The sequence below is a fragment of the Staurois parvus genome, unplaced genomic scaffold (genome assembly GCF_062004578.1).
Source record: "Staurois parvus isolate SC_StPar_1 unplaced genomic scaffold, SC_StPar_1.0 ptg000297l, whole genome shotgun sequence".
In the NCBI taxonomy this organism is placed as follows: Eukaryota; Metazoa; Chordata; class Amphibia; order Anura; family Ranidae; genus Staurois; species Staurois parvus.
The window spans coordinates 6,913,879-6,939,216 of NW_028318093.1; the positions used below are offsets into that span (position 1 = coordinate 6,913,879).

Below are 25,338 nucleotides of genomic sequence, written 5' to 3' on the forward strand. Positions count from 1 at the left end.
TTATCTAGGACTGGAGGATTTGAAGGACACCTGCATTGACAGATATATGGGATTAACCCCTGATGACCTCTTATAACTACTACTAGCATGCAGATCAGCAGCTGACATTCCTTTCCATACATGTTCTGGGTTTGATTCAAAATAGTGAAGACCAAGACAGCCAGGCACTTTGCTGAGCTCCTTTGGAGAAGGCTATGGCTGCCCAGTATATACTTGCAGGCTGTCAATCAAAATAGAACATTAAAGGGACACCAGACATTTTTGAACAATATACTTCTTTAATTATTTTCCAAGAAAGGGAACAGTGTTTGCATTTTTTTTCCAGTAACCATTTGTACTGAGTTATGTACTCCAAAAAGATACAGAATTCTCCATGCAAAGAATTGGGTTTACATTTTTGCACATAAGCGAATATACAACTGTACAATATTTACATTTTTTTAAAATTAAATTTCAATGCAGTTACAAATATTCTGAAGATACTAAAAAATAAATAGAAGAATGATATGCAAAATATTTGAACGGTAGCCTCCGGTCTACAAATGACCTAATAGCACAAGAAAAACAGGGAGGGATTTTACCCAGTATGCATTGCTGTACAATGCGAAGATAGAATGTTTCTCGAAAATACAAATGCTGTATTGCAAAAGCACAAATTGTTTTCAGGACTTAAAAAAACAAACAAAAAAAAACCCCACGAACGTACCAATATTTGTTTTCTGAGCACAAGATTTAGGCCAGCTGAATCTTGAAAAGGATATAGTTTCTATATTTATATATCTATGCAGTTTGAGATAGCAGTCTACATACGGTTTTAAAAATTAAGGAAAATCTGAAAGCATAAATGCTGGTCAGTGCAAGGGAATCATTTAGATGGGAAAAAGGCAATATGGCAAAGAAAGAAAAAATATTAATACATGGATGCAACCCTTTGACATGAAGAAGGGGTGACACTTTATATAGGTAATGCTTTCTAAAGAAAGAAAAAAAAAACTCATGTTAACTTTAGCAGGGTTGGCTTGTTAGAAAAAAAAAATACTGCATAGCACTACAAATTCTCTGCATTAAAGACATCTTGGGGATGCCACACTTAATTTAGCACTGGACTGCAATAATTCCCTTCCCCTAAACAACTTGGCTACAACCATCAGCTGTCTCCTTGTACATGCCACATGCCCTCTCTGCTGGAATCTCCACAGTAACAATGGATAACCCCATTCTGAGCTCCAAGACCATGCTGTTCAGCATGTGGTCAGAGTTAGGTGATGTATTCTACAGAAATATTTCCACTGACCTCCTGGATTGCAGCTGACAAATGACAGTTGATGGAATCCACCATCATAAATGAAGTCACCAGGTTTCAGAAGATAGCTACGGCCAGATAATGTGATTAGATCTCTCTTAACTGCTTGCTGACCTTCATCTTAGTAGGAGAGCATGCATTTGAATGTGCCAAAATGAGGATACTGCCAAGAAACAGCTAAGGAGATGTAATCATCTAAAAGAGTTCTGAGCAGAAAGAAAGAAAAAAAAACAAAAACATATGCAGGTTCCACAGCCAGAGCTATGGACACATGGCTAGTTCATTTATTTTGCAGCAGAAGCCTGATGGAAGAAAGATACCTCATCTCGGGTAACAACAGCTAATCCTTTCTTTACAATTCACGTAGCAATAACATGAACACCACAATACTACTATTTAAAGTGTCACCCAGAGGTGGTAGCCATTCTGCAAGGCAAACTAATTAATATTTACACAATTAATAGGGACATCATTACGCCAAAAAAGATCTGGTCTTCGTGACATCACTAGTCTGCAGGATAGTATAGCTAAAAAGATGAGGTAGGCACTCAAATGTGAGAAACCTCAACAATCAAGGGATGTTATGCATTTTAAAAGGTATGCAATTATTTGTAACCTTTTACCTCTTAACCTTGCACTCTATAGTAGTCACCCCCCAAGGTGCCAGAAAACCCTTAAACCTAGGCTGATTTATCATGCATAATGCACCCACTATGATTGTACTGTGGCCGATACCCATTACTTATGCCTTCCTATTGGTGATAAAATGTGACCAAAATGACCAGAGGGAATACGTGGGGAATGGGAAAAGTTAGCCCACACTACAACCATCTGATAATACAGTACCCCAGTTTTTCTATATACACTGAGGATGCAGGCAGGCACCTGGAGCAACCTACTGCGCCAGTCCAGGCACTATATCAAGATTGAAGAGGCTACCCTGTTCCAGATATAATAAGCCTGCACACTAAAAAGTAATGCATTTCTCTACAATAGTATTAGAATGGGTTTGAAATTGTTTTCACTTGGGAGATAACTAAAATTGTTAAGCTAGAATGCAAGTTTTAATACACCAGAATGCATAAAAATAAATGCTGAATATGCCCTTAAACTAAAACGTGTTTGAGCAAGGAAAGTCTTAAGATAGTTGGACTTTAGTCATAAGAACTGGAGTTGCTTTAATTTCTTAGCCTCTGCTAAAGATATGGGCTGTGACTGGTTGTGAAGGGCAAAACCTCCATTTTACTCCGAGCCAAAGAGTCATATATATTTCTAAAAAGCAACAGCACTGCTACTGCTCTTCTCCACAGTCTACAAGTCATCTGTGCTACACTTAAAATTAAAAGTATGTGCCATACCAAAAAAAAAATAAAACAAATACTACTAATACTGTGGTTCTCCTTCCTAAACCTTTGCTGAATGCCTTGGTATAACTGTTTACCTAACATTCTCACATATAGCTACCCTAGAAAAATAACCCTCTCCCTAACTTTGCCAATTACCCAAAGAGGCCTCCTGTAGCAAAAACTCATTAGGACCACACAATAGGAGAGAACTGCATATGGTCAGTTATATTCTGTATGTTTATAGATGAAACAAAGAAGGCTCAAAGGAGATCTAAGAATGAAAAAGAACCCCTTCCTATCTGAGCCTACTGGAGTGATGTCAAAGGATAATGAAATACTCTTTGTGAACCTGCGCCTTGTTGAAACATCTGACAGACTAAACAGAAGACAAAAAAGGCATTGGCTGCCCTTAGGCAAATTACACCTAAAAGACATCAATGACTGGATTGTTTAAGGCAGGATTAGTATTTCTCTTGTATTAAACCTCAAACCGCTCGGTGCAGCAGACTAGATACCGAGCTGTTCAATCATGCATGTCTGCAATCGTCCTGGAAAACACCTGTACAGTATAACACCTTCTTGTTCTTCCCAGGCACAGGTATGGCTTCCCACCGCTTAAACTATTACAAATACGGTCACCATAAGCTGGCATCAGCCTATACATACATATATATATTTATATATATATGTGTTTTATATATCCTATAATGAAAATCTGTACAGATGACAAGTTAGCTTATAGATTTTATAGTCAGTGGCTATTCCAAGACAAGTTTGGCTGCTGAAGCAAACCAATCCCATTGCCTGAGAAGCAGCAAAATACAATCAAGAGGATATACTGGCAAAAATTGCTCCTGGCAAGGTACAATTCAGGAGAGCTAGAAGGCTCCTGTGGCAAACATAACCAACATGCAATGCTATGCTCGCAGCTTGCCTGGTCCACTGTAATCTGTACCATCTATATAGCTGCCATTCTAGCAAATACTTGATTGAATAAAGATTAAATCGTAGAGCTCTCTACTATAAATATAGAGATTTAGTGTTTTGGTTGCCTTCGTAACACAGATGTATCGGGAGATATTTACAGATTAATGAGAGACTTCTTTTAAAGGAGATGACGTCTGTTCTTCATGTGAACCATGTCTGGATTTCAAATTAAAACAAAAATGAACCAAAAAGCCAAATATTGCAGGAGCCTGCACATGAATATTTGACCGACCAGGTTGATACTACATATTCAGTATTGGCAGAAAACCCCAGTGATTGTGAAGCCAGTTGTGGCAATAGAAGTCCAGGGTAAAGTTGGCCCATTGACTTGACCATGAGATTCTTTCAGAAAATCTTGTAGGATGCTTTAGCGTAGCCTGGGTTATTTCTTGTTTGCAATTCTTCTCTTTCTTGTTGCAAGCATGTCATAGAATGGATCTCTGCTGATACTCGCTCTGCAGAAAAAATAAAAAACAAAACCCATCAAGAGTCATTTTTTCATGCATATCGTACTCTGCTCCAGAAAACAATACAAGCAAGCCAACTTCCTTGCCAGAGTCAATTTAAACTACCTCAATACTGCCGTACGCATATATATGGCCTCGTATTGAGGTGGTTGTATGGGGATCATGGTTGAGGCAAGAACCATGATCTTTTACAGCCAGCGATCCATCACACGGAGAGAGTAATCCGGCGGTTGTTTAGCTGCTTGGGTTACTTTTACAGGCGGCACAAGAGGGTCCCTGATGGGAAGAAAGAACCTGGTAAGGATGCGACCAGTGACATCGGCTTCCCCAAACACAGCGAGAGGAACTGATATTGTTCCCCCCACTGTGTGACGTCAGAAACTGGAAGCGATGAGGATTTTGTCACTTACATTTTCAGTTTGTTTGCTGACAAGTCATTTACAGCTTGTGAAGCAGCAGATCAAACCAATCTCGGTTTGATCTACGGCTTTGGAGGCCAGAAGAGAGGTCTGGGTTCTCACAAACATAAAAAGGATCTATCACAACCCATGCTATCACAAGGGATGTTGTTCAATAAATATGTAAAGGCAAAAGCATGTGTTAGTCCCACACGCATGTAAACAGCAATCGCACCACATGTGAGGTATCACTGCGAACATCAGAGCGAGAGTAATAATTCCAAGGCTGGACCTCATGTATAACGCTAATGTGGTAACCTGTAAAGACTTTTAAAATGTCACCTATAGAGAATTATATGTACAATAGTTTGTCTCCATTCCACAGGTGTGCACAATTTTAAAGCGGGACATGTTTGGTATCTATTTGCGCAGCGTAAAATCGTCTTTTATATCTTACCAAAAAGTAGGTATTATATTGTGTTTGTGGGCACTAAAATGCATTAAAGTGTATTTTTTCCCAAAATATTGCTCTTGAAAAACCACTGCGCTAATACCATGTTAGATTAAAACATTGCAAAACCCACCATTTTATTTTCTAGGGCCTCTGCTTAAAAAGATATATATAATAATGTTTGGGAGTTCTAAGTAATTTTCGATTTAAAAAAAAAAGGCTGCAACAACCCTCTTTTCCCACCGGGTTTAGATCACCCAAGGGCGTTTTCTTGGTGGGTGACTAATGGTTTTTCGCAGGTGCAACACTTTTTGATTTTTCGGTCCTTCCCCACCTGTAATTCTCTTCGGGAATCCCGGGATGTCCCCCAGGCGGAATTCTTTCGATACCTTCAATTGGCACTGGCTGCTCTCGCTGCGGGGCACTTCTGCTTTCCTGTACCAAAAATCTGCCTTTGAACAGCTTTGCCAGCAGCGTCCAGGCGCCCCGGGCCTTATATCCCTTCTTTATGCAGCTCTGAACAGACGCTCATCGCATACTTCTCTTTCATATGTAGTTCAGTGGGAGCGCAACCTGGGAGTGGCTGTGGATCCGGAGGACTGGAATAAGGCCTGGTCACTCATAGCTAAATGCTCATTCAATACGACCACGCTGGAAGCAGCCTATAAGGTATTGTTTCGTTGGTATTGGGTTCCGGCTCGTTTGGCCCAGGCTAACCCTGCCTGTAGTGATCAATGTTTTCGGGGTTGTGGCCATCATGGAGATGTATTGCATATCTGGTGGTCATGCCCGAGACGGTTTCGTTTTTGGTCTCGTGTGTTTGGCCTCATTTTCACCTTGTTCCATCTCTCCATACGCCGGGATGCTCGGTATGCCTTGCTTCATTGCCCCATACCGGGCCTCTTGGCTCGTCAGCAGAAGTTGGCTTCCTATTTGTTTTTATCGGCTACTAGAACAATTGCTCAAGCCTGGAAGAGTCCGTTTGTCCCTCTTCAGGGGGTGCGGGATCGTATGATGACTATGATGCTCAACGAACAGATGTCGAGTATCTGCAACGACTCCCAATGTAAATTTTTGAAAATATGGGAGCCGTGGTTGCAATATGCCTTTCCCATGCTCCCCCCCGGCTAGTCTGGGGATGTAATGGCGTTCGGTATTGGCGCTCTTGGACCGCTCTTTTTTTTTTTCCTCTCTTTCTGTTTGTTTTTGGTCTGAAAGTGGACAGCTGCCTTTAGTTGTTATAGTCAGTTACATTAATGTTTTGTAACTTATGTGCCATTGATAGCCCCTGCGTGGGCGTACCTTTTGCCCTGCTGGCGTTAGAGCACTGTTTTTTTTTGGGTTTTTTTGCATTTTTTTATCTGTGCAATTGATAGCCCCTGCATGGGCGTGTTTTGTTGCCTCTGTTTTATACTGTTTAAAAATTAATAAAAACCATTGAAATATGAAAAAAAAGGCTGCCGACATACTATCCAAGATGGCGGCACCCAGCAGTAGTCTCAGGGTTTTTCGATGTTTACACAAGGGAGGATTTTATAGGTAAATAACATGCATTAAATACATTAAATGCGCATATTACCTTTGGGGAGATTTTCTTTGAAATAAATTGTCTCTTTAGAAGCGAAAAAGAGTGTCTTGCACAGCAGATTATAAATACTAACTTCTTGCAGTACGCCTCTCTAATGCAAGGGGCAGCAGCTGAGATTGCTGAAGAGAAGGGAGAGCGCTGGGAGGCATAGAAGGCACAGGATACTGCTGCAAACTATTGGAGGTACTGTGGTTATACAAAATACAGACGTGTATGGGCCGAGCGCTTCATCTATTATGCATGTGAGTGTTTTTAACCATATTCATTTTAAATAAAGTATATACAGAATGCACCATGTACGGAGAGTGTCAATTCAGAAAGTATATGCTGGGAGTGTACAGGTACCAACATCTGGATTACTAGTGGAGCTGTATAACCTCCCCCCAACCTAAAGGGTGAGCTGTCATATTAACGGGTGAAGGAACGCAACACTGGATTGGAGGCACATTTTTTTGTTGTCGCACTGTGTATGGTGATTTGTTTTTTTCCACAGTAGACTGCTGATCTCATCTCTGAATGTGGACATTTGATTACAGTATTATGGTTTTTATATATATACACATACAAGCATATATATATATATATATATATATATATATATATATATATATATATTCGTATAGGGGAGTCGTTTTTAGGTCGCTAAGCACTGCACATCTTTTGCTATTAGGTAGCATTAAAAAGCATCACTCCCAGGGATCGTTGATCTCTCGATTACCTTGTTGCGTTGTGCAGATCATTCCACTGATCTCTACTTCACTACAGGCCCAAAAAAATGGCAATGTAATTTTTTTCTAAAACATTTTGCTTATTCAGTTATCAAATAAGTTGTCCAGAAAATCTCTGAACGACCACCTTCAGAAGCTAATTTAGGAGAGTTACAGTGCCTTGAAAAAGTATTCATACCCCTTGAAATGTGTTGGTCTATCAAATAAAATCCCAATAAAATACAAAGTGGCACATAATTGTGAAGTGGAATGAAAATGATAAATGGTTTTCAAAATGTTTTAGAAATAGCTGAAAAGTGTGGTGTGCATTTGTATTCAGCCCCCGAGTCAATACTTTGTAGAACCACCTTTCACTGCAGTTACAGCTGCAAGGTTTTTTTTTTTTTTTTTTAAAAAGGTATGTCTCTACCAGCTTTGCACATTTAGAGAGTGAAATGTTTGCCTAATCTTCTTTGCAGAATAGCTCAAGCTCTGTCAGATTAGGTCTGGACTTTGACTGGGCCATTCTAACACATGAATAAGCTTTGATCCAAACCATTCCATTGTAGCTCTAACTGTATGTTTAGGGTCATTGTCCTGCTGGAAGGTGAACCTCTGCCCCAGTCCCAAGTCTTTTGCAGACTCTAATAGGTTTTCTTCTAAGATTGCCCTGTATTTGGCTCTATCCATCTTGCCATCAACTGACCAGCTTCCCTGTCCCTGCTGAAGAAAAGCATCCCCACAACATGATGCTGTCACCACCATGTTTCACAGTGGGTGTGTTCAGGGTGATGTGCAGTGTTAGTTTTCCACATAGCGTTTTACTTTTAGGTAAAAAAAAAGTTACATTTTGGTCTCATCTAAGCAGAGCACCTTCTTCCACATGTTTGCTGTGTCCCCCACATGGCTTCTCATAAACTGCAAACGGGACTTCTTATGGCTTTCTTTCAACAATGGCTTTCTTCTTGCCACTCTTCCATAAAGGCTAGGTTTGTGGAGTGCACAATAATAGTTGTCCTGTGGACAGATTCTCCCATCTGAGCTGTGGATCTCTGCACCTCCTCCAGAATTACCATGGATCTCTTGGCTGCTTCTCTGATTAATGCTCTCCTTGCCCGGCCTGTCAGTTTAGGTGGGTGGCCATGTCTTGATAGGTTTGCAGTTGTGCCATACTCTTTTCATTTTCAGATGATATATTGAACAGTGCTCCGTGAGATGTTCAAAGCTTGGGATATTTTTTTTTATAACATAATCCTGCTTTAAACTTCTCCACAACTTTATCCCTGATCTGACTGGTGTGTTCTTTGGCCTTCATGATGCTGTTTGTTCACTAATGTTCTCTAACAAACCTCTGAGGGCTTCAAAAACAGCTGTAGTTATACTGAGATTAAATTACACACAGGTGGACTCTGTTCACTAATTAGGTGACTTCTGAAAGCAATTGGTTCCACTAGATTTTAGTTAGGGGTATCAGAGTAAAGGGGGCTGAATACAAATGCACGCCACACTTTTCAGATATTTGTAAAACATTTTGAAAACCATTTATCATTTTACTTCTACTTCACAATTCTGTGCAACTTTGTGTTGTCTATCGCATAAAATCCCAATAAAATACATTTACATTTTTAGATGTAACATGTCAAAATGTGGAAAATTTCAAGGTGTATAAATACTTTTTCAAGGCACTGTATGTAGGCAGGCACAAGTGGCGTCATCAGAACACTCATACACAGGGCCACATAGCTGTAAAAAAAAAAAAAAAAAAGCAGGGCTACACTGGTCCCTATTACACAAGGCATTCAATATTTACAATAAATAAACTCACTTTATGGACTTTATCCATTCTTCCTTCTCCTCAGGAGTAGGTGCAGATATTCTATACACAACATGATTTCCTTCAACTACTCTCCCATCAGCTTCTGTTTTACAGGCTTTTATGACTTGGCCTTTGTGGCTTGGGTTATATAACTCAAAACAGTTCTGAAACAAAAGAGGCAATTAGTTGGTGGTCATCACTGAAGGATGCAGATACAGTTTTAGGAATTAGGGCTCATTCAGACGGGTGATCTGTACAGTCTTGATTTCAGTACCGCTGGCAGATACATGTGCATCCACCTTGGAGTTGTGTGTCGGTATCCCATAGCTCACAGCGGATTAACAGACACCGTTGCATGTCAAAATCTGACAAGTGGACAGGAACAGATGCATGGATCCAAAAGCAGACACCATGGGGTTGGTTTTCTAAAACTGGAGAGAGTAAAATCTGGTGCAGCTGAGCGTGGTAGCCAATCAGCTTCTAATTTGAGCTTGTTCAATTCAGCTTTAAAAACCTGGAAGCTGATTGGCTACTATGCAGAGCTGCTTTTGCAGTCTCCAGTTTTAGTAAATCAACCCCTGTGCATTCAGATCCGTGCCCCTGCTCCTGCCTCATGTCAAATTTTTACATGCCATTGTGTCTGTGCACCCACTGTGTGTGCATCCACTTCTTGGACTGCCTGCACGCAACTTTGAGGTGGATGCACACACATCTACCAGTGGTTCTGCACGGAGGACAGGACTAATCACACATCCGAATAAGCCCTTACACAATTCATATTTTCTATAATATCTGCAGTTCTACCTTACATCTACAAAATCAGAAAGCTAATAATTCAATAACATTATTCCATACATTCCATATAACTAGAGCTCAAACGTCTTCCACAATTCTCAAAGCACATCTTTTTTATATACCGTCAACCTATATTTTGTGTTTCATCCTAAGTTGGACCCACATAAGCATTTTGGGTTTCCAGGGCTTTAAAGTTGGACTTTAGGCAAACATCTAAATACACAGCTGAAATACATGTATGAGCCCAGCTTTGCCTGCCAAAGGATTTTCATTTCTATTAATTCAGTCCTGATATTTGTGTGACACCAATTCCAGTTACAATTGAGGAATACACTGCTGATATCGCCATGTCCATCAGACAGCTAACAGATTAAGTCATCTCTCTGCTCTCTTCTTTTATCAGCATGCTCCTCATCAGTAAATGTGCATATAGCACAGCTAATTGGCACCCAGTCTTACCCCTCCCACTGCCATTCAGGGTACTGCTATATAGGGGATAACAGGACGCTGATGCCAAGCTGAAGAAGCTTGGTGCCTATATTAGTTGCATTAAAAATACATTTAATGTTTGATTAATGAATAAAGAACTTTAATTTGTATCACTCATGTCCACCTGGAGTTTAACTGCAATGAGTTCTATTGTATATTATGTCAATGCCACAAAGCATTTAGCCAAGGAGAACACCATGTTTCTCCGGTGATTATAATACAGATTTCGTCAAAGACTGCATTTATTTTAACACTTCAGGATTAGTGGCTATGTAGTTGTGGACCTGAGCACCCTGTACATTTCAGCTTTGTACTTATTTGGCAATCAGGTTGGGAACAACTGTGAATATATACATATTATATTCACCTGCATGACCTGTTTACACTAAAATTATGCCACTGTTATAATAAAGTTACTTGTAAAAAAACACAAAGGGTTTTTTTTATTATGCATGTTTTTAAAAGAACACTACAAAAAGTGAATATAAAAATACAGAAAATCTGTAAAAAGATCGAGGAAGAGAGGAGTAGGAACATGACTTCTTTATTAAAATACTTCCTGCAGGATTGAATCACATTATACCCCTGTGACCTGGGGCTGCAAAGGTAGTTATGCTATGACTGGGAAAGTTTCACTAAGTGATCCCTATAACGGACTGTCACAGTAATCATCCAGCCAGGGGACTGGTCTGATTGGCTCCTCAAAGAGCTCACTGAGACTCCAGCCATCTTGGGACGGAGGACCCTGGCAGTCTCCTATTAACATTCTGGACATTTAGAGGATGTCCTTGAGAAAAATTATAAACTGTAGAAGGTCCAGAAGTGCATTAAAAGCATTTCTATATTTCCTTGAGATCCAGAAGAGAGCATCTAAAAAAGGCAAGCAGCAATTTTTAAATACTTTTTAAGCTGTGCTATGTGCATGAGAACATGTGTAAGTCCTCATGCACATTTGGCATTTTTACAGCTGCTGTTTTAGGCTTTTGACATTTTTTTCTACAGCTAGTAAACCCCCCCCCCCCCCAGCATGTTATCCTATGTGTCCATGCACACAGTCTGTAATCAACATTTTTTTGGCTGGAAAAAAAACCCCAGAACTAGTGGGTTTCTAGAGGAGTTTTTTAGCTGTAAAAACGCTCTAATGCAGAAAAACTTGGCAAAATGCGGTAAAATACCGCAAACCGGCATTTTAGGCCTTTTTTTGTTAAAAAAAAACAAAAAAAACACAAACACGGAAAAACGCTGCCAAACGCTAAAAAAAGCTGAAAATCTCACGTTTTGTTATCCTACGTGTCCATGCACACATAGACTGTAATCATTGTTTTTTGGCCGAAAAAAACCCCCAGGACTAGTGGGTTTCTAGAGGAGTTTTTTAGCTGTAAAAATGCTCTAATACTGAAAAATGCTGAAAAACGTGGCAAAATGAAGTAAAATGCCGCAAACCGGCATTTTTGGACTTTTTTTGTTTTAAAAAAAATGCAAACGCAGAAAAACACTGCTTAACGCTAAAAAAAGCTGAAAAACAAGTTTTTAACATGACTTTACACAGCTAATGTTACCAGCTTTATCAAAACATGTGCATGTTACTCCAATTTGGCTGCAAAAGTCGAAATCCTCTTTGTTAAGTCACAACTAATTACTTAATTACAAGTGTCAGAGAAAAACCACAGACGTCTTACCGGTTTTCGTGGATCTTCAACTTCTCTAATGCTCAGGTTTTCCAGAGGAATTATTCCTCTTGGCTCTTTATCCTGCCAAGTTAAACATTGGTAATTAGGGCCAGGTGAAATAAAAAAAATTAATCTAAATATCAATATAATTGTAATGTTCAGCAGATGAGGCTTATATTTGCTGCATCAATCCCTGGTGTCATATAAACAGAAGGGAATGACAGATGGGTGTCCTCCAAACTGCTGTGCACCCATGACTACAGAGGTGATCTACTGGAGCCGCCTGCCCCTATTAGAACATACTTGCAATCATCATGCAGTTTCCCTGTTGACCACCAGAGGTAGACATAGGCTTTGTTTTAATTACAGTAAAAAAAAAAAATCCCTCCAAAGTACAAAAAAATGTAGGCCAGTTATTCAATTTCCCCTCCCGTAAGAATTTATAAGCTCAAAATCCATTGTAAAGTTTAAATTCTTTTGGTACTTCTGCATACACATGTACTGAATTACTTACTTTTACAAAACAACACTTTCCAGATTCTCAAAAATGAACGAGAAACCCGTTTTTCTGCGAATTTGCGGTAATTTGGTGTCAGAGGTGACAGCTGTCAGCCAATCTCTGCAGAAACATTGAATCAGTTTCTGATAACTTTTTGTGTGACAATATCTGGCAGATCCACCTTCACATATGTATGTTGTCACAGATGGTTGAAGTATATTTCAAGAAAGTTTAGTGCTCATTTACAATAGCAGAAGAGAAACATTTTTTTCAAAAGAAGTGGATAGCCATGTGAGGTGCTTCATTAAATGCCATCAACAAAAGCCCCCTTCCACGGCTATCTAAATTACACAATGTGCCAGTTGTTCTCCTTGTTCAATATTACTGCTGCCAAGAGCTTATGTTTTTATAAACATATTTTTGTTATTTTTCCTTTTAGCCCCTAAAGCCGAGAGCTCAACTTTCATAGATGGATCGTACAATTAGTTGGTTCAGCAAAGATCAACTGAATTTCAATCCATCTATGGCCAATCCCACTCGAGAGGATTTGATCTAACGATTGGCTTCTCTCAAAATTTTCCTTTGCTCAGTGCATGCAGCCAATCAGCTGCAGCGCTGATCAATGTATTCTGACAGTGGAGGTGTCTCTGGTATCAGAATACAAAGGCACACCGGGCAGGTTTTCTCCATCTGCCTTGATTTTGTGGAATGAAGAATCTGTTCAGGTTGTTTTTTAATTTGATTACCCTGCTGGGCTCTCCTTTCTGCCCATATCATTTTGATTTAGATGAAAATTCTGAAAAACCGAATCTGTCTGCTGCACTCATCTTTGCACTCCGATGTTCTCCAGCAAAATGGTAGACCTCACTTATATCTATTCCTTGTGACAACTCATGTTTTAGTTTGCTTTACTGCAACACATGGCAACACATATACTGCAGTGCAGTGCTGCTCATTTTAAAAGATAACCCAATTCACTTATAGAGTAGGGGCAATACAAAACACACCGCAGAACGCCACAACCTATATACTATGCATTGTGCAATGTCTGCTTTTGGCTGCATTGTGGTGCATTGGCAGTCCATTCAAAATGAATGAGCTGCCTTGAGGCAATGAGTGTAGAGCTGTGTAAATAGGTCCTCGATGTAACAAACCTTCAATCAGCTTCTTGGCAACCAGGATCTACCCAAAAAGAGTCCCATACATATTGCTTGTTTATCCAAACCTGGGACAGTAAGCATTTCATTGCCAAGCATTCACTATGTGCCATGTCCTTAAAATGATTTAGAATAGGGAACACTGTCTAACCTAACCAATCACATCATGACCTGTGCAGTAGTTCACTTAAGTCATGACCTAGGGAGAGAACTGATGAGCCATGATACCGGAAGCTTCCCCCAACGTGTCATGATACCCCCCCAAGGGAATGCATTACAAAGGTTATGAAACAGTGGTTTAGGCTTACTAAATTACATATCATACTGTTACATTAAGCTTACATGTCTAATTTAGGAACTAAAGAATGGAGATAAATCATTTTATTGGATGTCTGACAATCATTACAGTCATATTAGGCTTTGGCCAACACTGGATAAATGATTTCTCTCATAATTCAATACCATATCAACACCCACTTTGTCTTTATCTTTTTTTTATCTATTGGAAAGCTTTTAAATAAAGATTATACACAAGATATTGGAATGAATTGGTACTGAGCCAGAAATTTGTATAACTGGTTCAACTTTTACCAATCTGGGAGACACACATATACCAAATAACAGTGAGCCACGTGTTGGGATGATAATTTTTGGTATGGTTTCTGTAAACCAGTGGTCAGGTCTTGGGATTTAAAAGGAATCTGGGCACTGTGATTGAATCCTAAAGTAAAAGCATAACAACAGTTAACTACCAGAGGGGCAATAAGATGCTGACAAGTAATTCCAAAAAAAGATGAAATTAAATACCATTTTTTTTAAAGTTTCTGTAGTCGCCACATGTTCACTATCTGTCTTTCCTTTGCTGCTGGCAAGAACTGAGGGTGGAATGAGGTTGCAGAGGAATGTCACTTCCTCTAACATCAAATGGAAGGTCCTGATTAGTAGAGTTGTAGACTGACAGCACTGCTCCCTCCTAGAGCTGTGGCAACAGTCTGTAGTCCCAAAGAGTGTTCTTTTATCCTGCCCACTCCCTACCAAAACAGACCAAATAGGTGAAGTGAATTGTTTTTAAAATAGTCATCCCACCTAAAACTGATGCTGAGTAAAGTGCACACTGGTGGGTAACATCACTCCCTGGCTTCAGAAAGCAGATAGCAGTATAGGGATTTGGGGGACTTATGGTGGTGGATCAGTTACACAAAAGCATGGTTAACATCAGAGTAGACAACTGCATTTCAAGAACAGACTTATGAAAGCAGAAACTAGTATTAACTTTAGCAATCTATTTTTTTTTCCATTCATAGAGCGTCCACAAGTTTGCTGTCCATATTTGTTTTTTTGCAAAAAAGGACAAAATCCATGTTCAAATACAAAGCCTCTGAATATTTGCTAAACTCATTTCCCAGTCTCTCCCATGTGCATATTTCAGTAAATAAATCCTTATTTCTGTACTGGTACAAAATGGTTGCTGTTGCCTATTAACACCACCACTGATAATGGCTACATGATCTCTAAACAATGTCTCATAATGGCATAAGTGCTCCCAAAAGCGCCGATCTGGATACTAATGATTTTAAAGGAGGTATAATTTTTGCTTTATGTGAGTGCCATTTTAAATAAAGCACTTTTGTTATTAATTGGTTTTAACAGTATTACATTATGGAGGTGTTCTGTGGTTTGAATTAAGCTAAACTGATGAGAGTGCCTATCCAGGATTCTGAGTGATGTGGTGAGCCTTGTACCTTTCTTTGGCGGAAGTGACCTGAGGATGCCAGGAGGGGGAACTGGCTTTCTGTATAAGGAGGAAGCACATTTTGGCTCGTCTTATTGGTAAAGGGAGTAAAATCTGTCTGGTGAGCCCCCTCTTTTACTGTACTACATTTGGGTTTTAATCTTAACTCTCTTTTGGGAAATGTTTTAAACCCACTTCTTGGTGAAGAGGTTACTTTTATTTGGTAAGCAAGCAGGTTGTAATCAGCCTGGTGGGTTTACATGGGCTGACATAATAGTGATTTTGTGAGTATAACATCCTCTAATCAATTTCTGGTTTACATCAAAATACTAAACTATGGTTTCTTTCTTCTTCTAACAGTGGCCCTGGGTAAACGTGGAGGGATGTTGTATGACGTTTTAATCAGAAGAAAAAGTGTGCAAAGTTGGAATCATGAGTGATATAGTCCCCATGATATTCACATTCACGGTCAGAGAATGTCATTGTGACTCAATCTATGAGTCATTGCTTTTTGGTGAGCCTTTACGTAGCATGTAATTTGAGATTCTACACATTTGTGATTACTATATGCACATTGAAGAGTAATATAATTTTATTTTTTGAACATGATACTTTAGAGATATGTTCAGCAAGTTTTAATATACTACACTCTAGAGCTGCTTCTCTTAATATTTTTCTGAGCTGAGGAACTGATGAGATCGTTCCTGTATAATACTGGGAAGTGGCCTATTCGGTGAAGAACCTTATGCGACCAACCTGCCTGCTGCAACCTAGTTCAGAAAGTACTTTTTGACTCACCTATTTATAAGTGGTCAACATTCTCAGGTGAACTTCCATCTATATATGAAATTTACAAAAACACTGTGGTGGGAATTGAAGAAAAGAGTAGTGAAAGGATTATAATTTTGGACTTCACCAACTTATTATTCAGATTTCATTACGGATAACATTATTTTAATATTGATTAATTATATCACATATGCATGATTATTTTAGGGCTTATAGAAAGTTTGAGATTCTTCTACTCCTGATGGTCACAGCAAGTACCCATAGAAGGGCCCAGAAACATTTAGCTTTTTTATCCTAGTGATTCTACATTTAAAAATGCTTTTTTATCTTATCTAGAACACACTAACCCTGACACGGACTTTGACCATGACCTAGATCAAACCTTGAACTGTCTATTTTATCTTCTTTTTACCATCTTCTCATCTAGCGAGGAGAAAGATACAATGCATCTTTTTTACCCCAAGATGTGAAAAAATAACCACAGTGGCGGGCTCTACAGTGACTGATCACTGTGATAGCCTGTAATCAGCTATCATACTGATCAGGTGATTGGGAACCAGTCCTCCCAGCTCCATATTGTTAGTACAAGACCTGGAGCGGTCAGTGATCACTCGGTCTCTGTGCTGAGAGCACGCTGTGCAGACATAGTAATGTATATAAGAGAACCTTTCATTACTGCTCCATCTTGCCAGGTTCGGTGCTATGATAATTTGATTGACAATCACTCTGTCATGCAACACTGTCCCAAATTAATTTTATAATTTTTTTGGGGGGGACAGATGGAGCTTTCTCTAGATGAGATGTACAGGAAAATAGAGTGGTGAAGGGTTAAAAAAAAACACACACAAAAACCATAATCAGTTGGAGATGCTTCCAGCATAGAAAGTTCTGGCTCCCATGGACACATGCTTTACCCAAGAGGCAAGGGGTTAAATATGTATAACTATTTGGAGATATATATATATATTAATATAATGGGCTATTAAGACAGTTTCTGGTTTCAGGTTTTGTAATGTATATAATTGATGGTTTCTAGTTATTCTTATTCATTCATGTGTTTTGTTGAGTCTATTTAAATGGGTATTGATGATTTATGGATTTTGCTGTTGCCTCTAAATTTCCGAGAATTGTTCCAGTCCCGCATTTATAAAAGCTACTTGTTTGGGTATGGGATACCGTTGGTACTTACCGTTGTGTATTCAAAGTAATAGAGACAGTTATCAGTCAGAATGAACCATCTGCGTTTCCACGTTTTTACTCTTCCTCCTGGAGACACAAAGGGCCAAACCATTAAGAAATCCTCCTACAACATGATCGCATTGCACAAACTAGTCAGATGATCAGTTACTAATCTGTCAACTTCTGGGGCCCTAAATTCCTTTGAAACAGACCTTGCATAAGATCTACATGACACCCCTTTATTGAATTACATCTGAAGCAGACTTGTAATCTTCGAAGAAACATGTGTTTCTGATTTGTCCAGCACATTCTTATTAAGTTACCCAAGTCCCAACCATTTCTAAATCATAAACTCTTCAGGTGCATTGGGAAATCTGAATTAAATGTGGCATTCCTCAAGCACTGATCCTGGATTTTAGAGGTAAAAAATATATTGATTTCCCTATGGACTTTCGGGTATCATAAAATATTTCAACTAGTCATGTCCCTGACTGCATTACTTTTTTGAACACAGTGAGACTAACGTTTTATATTGTGCGTGACCAAAACTTAAGACAACCTCTGGAATCAATCCAGGAGCTTTCCCAAAAGAGAATCTGAGGTAAATTTCTGCTCAAGCATGAAGTCATACGTTATCTCAATTAGCTGGGGCATACTTAATATAGAAGAAGTCTAAACTACAAGAAAAAACAGCTTCCACTCTTGTTTTTAACATTTTTGGAAGGAAGTTTTTATTTAACCATTTCTAGCCCAGCAGTCTGTCTCTATATGCTGTGGTCCCTCTTAAAATAGCCATAACACCATTAACATGAAATAACAGTTCAAGATTACAAAGAAAGCCTGATGCAAGCCTGAAACAAACAAAGGATGTCTGGACACAACAGTGACAATGACAGCAAATTAAGCAGCCAATGGAAACGCAGACCAGGAGGGTGACTTGTAAGCATGGTGTTCAAAAGCTATGGAGACTCATGCTTCTTTGGCCAGTGCTCGATGTTTGAGAAACGGTCATCCTGAGGTAAAGATTTTCTGCTGTGGAGAGGCAGGCTTCAATTGCTCATTTAATTTCCAAATATGCAAGTTGGGAGTTTTACTCCCCTAAGTGTAGAAGCCTTTGGTTGATTCACCAACACCAAATGTGAAAAATTATACACATTGTTAATTTATAATAATGTTTAATTCTTACTTATAGCAGTGCAGTCAGTGTTAAGCCCTCCGAGTTCTGTGCGATATAATACTTATGAATCCATTATTCAGAACTTAACCTCATTACAGCATAATGTCATTACAGATCATGATGTTAGAGCATATTCTTGGAAAAGTCAAATCACATTATATACCTATGAGTCACCATGTACAGCCAGTCCGCAAGACTTAAAACCAGCCATTCTCCATCCTGAATAATGATCTATCGATAACCAGCAGAAAAAGCCAGGGTCTCCTCATAATTTGTGAACTATTCATATTACAGCCAGGGCAGTTCAATATGGCTTTCACATTAGAGCTGATGTAAAACTAGAAGAAGCCCATTACCCACAACAACTAGAGAGACACCAAATATATGTGTTGGAAGCAGTGTAGGTCAGAAAACTGAAGTTTATTATTGACGGAAAAACAGAAGATTCCCTCCATTTTTTAATGCAGGAGATCTACCGTGACTGCTTTTATTCAGTAAAATGCATGGAAAGTCCACACTGCCTTGGTCCGAAATTGTGTAATGCTTTTCGCAGGACAATTTCTGTAAAACCATAGCTTCAGTTGTAAAATTCAGGAGCAGTCCAGCCATGAAGTTAAAATCGGTCACCCACACCTTCTGTAGGAAGCCACTCCTAAACAATATCTTTGCAAATACAGCCTATCATTTCACTAGAAACTAGTGACATCACTGAGACAGAAAGCACAAAATGGGTGCACCCGTGGTACCTAGTGAACTGACAGGTTGCATCTTTCTCTGCTGTTGGCTCTATTTCCTGCTTGTGTTGGGGAGAGCTTTTTCTGGAACCAAAATAGATTGAATTAAAAAGTTTAATTAGTTCTTTTGGAAAATCTATTTTCATAGATAAAAAAAAAGTTAGCAAAGCTCAATGTGTAATGTTGAATGAAAATTGAAATGCTGAGCATGTTCTCTTTTGAATAGAATAAGAGGATAATGAAGCTCCCCCCCAAAAAATTAAAAGATAGCAGCTACAAATATTGTAGCTGCTGACTTTTAATATAAGGACACTTCTCTCTCCAGGGATCCAGCAATGTCCTCACCCAAGCTGATTCTTCAATCAGCTTCGGGTGCAGATGCCGGCATCTTTAGTAAGGGGAACCGGCAGTGAAGCCTTGTGGCTTCACAGCCGGTTTCATACTGCACTTTGTCAATGGTACCGCAGCCTTCTGTGACCTGTAAACTGTCCCAGAAGGCTGCGGCGGAAGGATGGGGACTGAACTTCCAGCTCAGGTCACTGCGTCACATCTGACTGGAAGTGGGAACTGGTACCTATCAAAACCAGGTACCTGCTCCCCCCCCAAAAAAAGTACCAAATGTGGAAGTGGAGGGGGGGGGGATGTAAACAAGCAGAACTTCCCCTTTTGGGTGAAGTTCCGCTTTTAGCATTTAATTGTGTGTTTCCCTACACCTGCCTATGTAGAATCCCATTCTTTCTAACTGTACCTGTTCACACTTGAATGCTCAGTCACCCTACACTCAAAACAAAAGTACATAAGCTTTTTTTTTTTAGCTTATTCAGATGACTTTGATCCTACAAATATCAATGGAACACCTGTATATGTGTGTGCTCTCCTACCCTTACCCAGTCCAGGAAACAAACTCCTGAAACGTGATAAACAAAGTGCAAAACACCTGACAAATGCCTGTAATACACCTGAAAAAAGTGTCATCACCAGGAACACACTTTGCTCAGGTATGAATGCAGCGTAAGGGATTTGTAGTGGTAAATAATGATTTGTAAGCCTATAAGGAGGAAGGCATAAGAAAACAAGGTAGCAAGGGAGTATGGGACTCATGGCTTCACTTCCCTCTAATGTCCTTTGCCGTAGCCTTTAAAAAAGAAAATTCCAAATGCACAAATACATTCCTCTATCTTGGAAGAGGTCTCTCCAGGGTCAAGACTTGTCTGCTGCCTGGAAGCTGATGCCACTATCAGTAAACCACAGCAAAGTGCTGTTCTGTGTGACTGAGAAGCACCTGCTAAGGCTGTAGCTTGGCAGTTAACATTTGGTCTTGATGCCAATGTTATTACCAGCACAGAAATCATGAGGCCAATATTTTCCAGAATAGGTGAAAGCCTTAGCACTGGTGGACTGTTTGGACAGAAAAATCAGAAATCCACAATGTGAGAGGGGAAACAACTATAAACTAGCTTTTCTTCATTACACGTGACTTTGTCTTTGTAATTGACACTATTGATCTTAGGAAATTCCAGTTCTCATTTTCTAGGGCAGGTGGGAAATATTAATAGAGAAATGAAAAAGATGGTCTGTAGCAGTATGATGAGGTTTATGGTTTATATATAAAAAAAACAAAACAAAACAAAACAAAAAAAACAGTTTGGCTTGGAGAACAGCCTCTTGATTTTCAGTTCTACTGTACTGTGTAAGTCAGTGACCAAAACTAGTCCTGTAGCTCTCAAACTGTATCAGATTAGCCCTCTATCAGCAACTTTTTCTTTGGAGTTCTTTAGCTGGGTTTAGATCTTCGCTGGAAAACTCATTTTCAGAATGTTCGTTACATTATCTAAAAGTTAAAGGGGATGATTTGACAAGCACTTTGAGCAGAGTGAGTAGTAAACATGAAGGAGAAGGATCTAAATGTTTCATTGAATACAATAGATGATTTTCTATTCTTTAAATTAGTTCCTGGCTGAGAAAAAAATAATCAATATAAAACAGAGACAATGGCATGGTACTTGGACAAAAATTAGTCAAATCCAAGAATCCAAGAAATCCGGGCAGCACAGTGGTTAAATGGTTAGTACTTCTGCCTGGCAGTACTAGGGTTGTTGGTTCGAACGGCACCACCTGCCTGGAGTTTGCATGTTCTCCCTGTGCCTGCATGGGTTTCCTTCGTGTACTCCGATTTCCTCCCACACTCCAAAGACATGCTGGTAGGTTAATTGGATCCTGTCTAAATTGGCCCTAGTATGTGTATGTATGGATGTGAGTTAGGAACCTTAGATTGTACACCCCTTGAGGGTTAGGGACTGATGTGAATGTACAATATATGTGTAAAGCGCTGCGTAAAATTGATGGCGCTATATAAGTACCTGAAATAAATAAAAATAAATAAGAACGCACCATTGAGTGCTTGGACAAATTATTCCGATCCTTTCTTGTAGTAACAAAAATCTCATGATGTAGGGCCAGATTTACGCGATTCCAACTCAGGACAGATGCGCCCCCACCTTTCCTCATTCCTTTTCTCAATCCCCCTCCCTTCCATTCATAATTTTTAAAAAATCATCACTATTATACAGGATTTATATATATTATTTTATGACACTGATCAGTCCACCTTCCCCCCATTCATTGCGCCACTGCAGTCTCCTGGAGCCCAAGAGTACTCCCGTGGATTCAGGTAAGTATTTTGAATTTTGGTGTGTTTTTTGTGTTCCATTTTCAGTGTGTGAAACTCTGTGTAGCAGCTTCCTGTAATAAAGACCAGTCACTGCTGTTCGCTCTCCTTCTGCAGAGTAAATAGTCTTGCATTCACCCCTCCCTGTAGGCAGCCTGTAGTGGGTGGGGCCTCCTAGGTCCATTCCACAGCTCTGTACTATGCACAGGTTATAGTTTTGTGTTTAGAGTTCAATTTTAAACGAATGGTAAACTGCAATATTAACTTTTTATTCATTGGTGTAGATATACTTTGAGTAAATAAATTCCTAGCAAACTACGAAGATTCTCTCTGCTGAAGCCAGAGCAGTGCATGATGGATTCTAATTAGTTGCTATTGAATACTGCAGTTAATAATTAAATTAACAAGGCTGAGTTGGTTGCAACTGTGTAACAAAAAACAAATACTTTTTTTTCTTTTTTTCTTTTTTTTTTTTTAATAACCCACATCAGAAAAATGACATCTGGACTGGTAAATGATATGGACATGAGCATTTTCCCTTCTGACACTCCTGACTAACGAGGCAAATTATATAACAATGTCCATATGCTGAAGTCTATTTGCCTTTGAAATACTCACAGATAAAATTCACTTGTACGTTTTTCAGGCAACAGTACTTATATTTCAGTATATTAAGCCACAAAGGCAAAATGGCTGTCACATACAGTACATACAATTTATTAATGCATGTGGGAAGCGGTCATGATTTCCACTGAGAAATCAGAATTAGTCTGCTAAAACAGATGAGGGTTAAAGTAAAGGAAATAATGAGAAAAGCAGGCAACACAACCTTGTTGGCCTACTGGCCTCTTCCTGATTCTTACTTTTCAATCCTTACCTAAAAGCACTGAAACAGATGTGAAGACAAAAACAACTTTGTTCCGAAAACTGCAGGAGGAACCATGAAAAATATAATCTAGGTGTTTGTCATTGTGAGGGTTAATTCACACTGTGTGGTAAAAGTAATCAGAAACTGAAAGGACCTATAATTACTTTAGCACAAAGGAAAAAAAAAGAGCAGGGCTCTATATAATGCAAGCAAGGCTTTAGCCTATAATTACAGGTTCAAAGAATACAATGGTAAAAATGCTGTAAATGCACAAAATGCATCCCTCTGAAGGCCATTAGCAACATATAAACTATCCCTGGCTTCGTATAAAAATAAGAGCAAATAAAACCAGATTGTACATATTTCTGATGTGACTTTGGAAATTAAAATTAGCATCTAGAATCCAGCAATTGAGAAATGTGAATATTCTTGGAGGATCAGTTTATATAGTATAAATAGGGTGTAAAATTAAGGGAGCAAAAATGTCACAACGAACAACTATCTAAAGACAAATGATCTTGCTGAAGTTCTAGCTGAATTGGCTGAATTTGAGCCATAGGTGGCCCTGTTGGCAACACCTGGCTTGACAAACTTCAACCTGGAAATGGATGGGGCCAGATGGAAAATACTGGGCTAAACAGTAACTGCAGCCACAGTCACTGTTCAGGTATTCTGACAGCCACGGACGTAGTGGTTGTCAGAATACAGTAGCTGGCAGTGGAAATTCTTCCATCCATGGTGTTTAGCATTAGTAGCGGCATCTATTGATTTCCTCTGTTCAGCACTCAGGGTTGAATGAGAGAAATCTTATCATGTATAGCAAGACTAACCCAAAAAAACTCTTGGTCATGAAGCCAATACTACAATAAAAAAAAATGGCGGCTCAACACAAACACTTTGCTACAAAAAAAAAATGTGAATAACGCACTTGGCTCAGGTGGCTTTCACCCACGAGTCCTCAAAGAGTTGCGCTCAATTGTTTCTCAGCCAGCGTTTCTAATTTTTACAAACCCTTTAAGGTGTAGTAATGTTCTGTGGTGTCATTGTGTGGTACCATACAATTCATTTTGTACTGCAGAGTGTGGTAATGGTATGGATATAAACCAAAAATAAATCAAAAATTATATTCCAATATACATTCCAAAAGCGTCAAAATTTTATTTCTGACACCATTTTGCATTCAACATAGAGCCAATTAAAAGCATTTAAAACAGATTCAGCCTTTGAACTCAATGGATGTGTCTTATATCACCCTGGAAGAAAGGGGGAAACTCCATAATACAGTTAGAAAAATAGAAGGTTTTATCGTTCCCCATTTAATGAGAAAATAAAAGTTTTGACCAGAGCTGGGCTTTAAGTTGTCCAGTCCAATTCCAAATAGGAATGTAAAGGTTTATGCTGTCCCTAATGGGCCTTTCCTAATCTAAAGGGAAATGCATGCTAACACTTTCAGAATAGTTATCTTAAGGGAACCAAAAGTGATTGGGTGAGGTTTTATAAATGGTCAAATAGCTATTTCCCCTTCAGATCTTCCCATCAGCAGCAAGTGTAAAGGCCTCCAGTCATATTGGGTAACAATGATCACATGTCTATGGCTGCCTTTAATCTCTATTGCCCACAGAAGCCACATTATTCCTTTCATTCCCGCAATTCATCCTATTATTTTATTGAATATAAGGCTGGTGCATGAAAATGTGTGATAAAAAGAACATCTTAGGCAGAATTCCAGCATCGTGTGTGGCCCTGGATCACTGAAACCTATTGGCAGCTATGGGCAGATGTTTTTTTCCTTGTACACATTTTCATACATACAGTGGGTATAGAAAATAAATCACCCCCCTTTAAAATATTCACATTTTGTTGCTTTGCAACCTGAAAAGAAGACAGATACAGTTTTTGTTTTATCTAACATGGCCTAGTCAGAGCCTAGACGTATACCCCATTTAAAATTGGTGGAATGACTTGAAGACAGCAGTCACCATCAATTTAACTGAACTTGCAAAGAAGAGTGGGCAAATATTGCAAAGTCTAGATGTGCAAAGTTAGTAGAGACATATCCCAACAGTCTAAAGCCTGTAATTAAAGGAAAAGGTGGTTCAATAAAATACTGACACAAGCTGGGGATCCTTTTTTCCAACTCAGCGATTCTGTTTTTGAATTTTTTTTCTGACACTTTCACTTGGATATTATAAATTGCACAGCTGGATAAAACAAAAACTGTGTCTTCATTTCAGGCTGCAAAGCAACAAAATGTGATTTTAAACGCAGGTGATTCTTTTCTATACCCACTGTATGCCCTCATGTATTGTCTGAAAGTGTTCTTCTAACGGGCTTAGATAAATAAAAACTAATCTATTACTGTAATACAGCAAGTGAGGAGGATCTGAATTTGGGCTTTAACCATTTTTAGAGTAATATTTTCTAATAAAAGGTGGAATTAATACATTTACTCTCTAGAGTACTAAGCTGTATCCAGTGGGAATTTATAGAAACAGGCCAAAAGAAAAAAAGGAAGTGT

At 39.0% G+C, this 25,338-nt stretch overlaps 1 protein-coding gene across 1 annotated transcript in view; it reads right to left on the reverse strand.

Annotated features, from left to right (window-relative positions):
- Nucleotides 1-258: 258 nt before the first annotated feature.
- The window catches only part of LOC149458077 (cytohesin-3), a 69,448-nt gene continuing 44,368 nt past the window's right edge, over nt 259-25,338 (reverse strand). Inside the window, exons 5-8 of the mRNA XM_089682764.1 lie at nt 17,384-17,460; nt 12,027-12,098; nt 9,073-9,227; nt 259-4,091 (exon numbers count right to left, since the gene is read on the reverse strand). Coding sequence (XP_089538890.1) covers nt 4,019-4,091; nt 9,073-9,227; nt 12,027-12,098; nt 17,384-17,460 — 377 coding nt within the window. The 3' untranslated portion in view covers nt 259-4,018. The remainder of the gene's footprint in view (nt 4,092-9,072; nt 9,228-12,026; nt 12,099-17,383; nt 17,461-25,338) is intronic.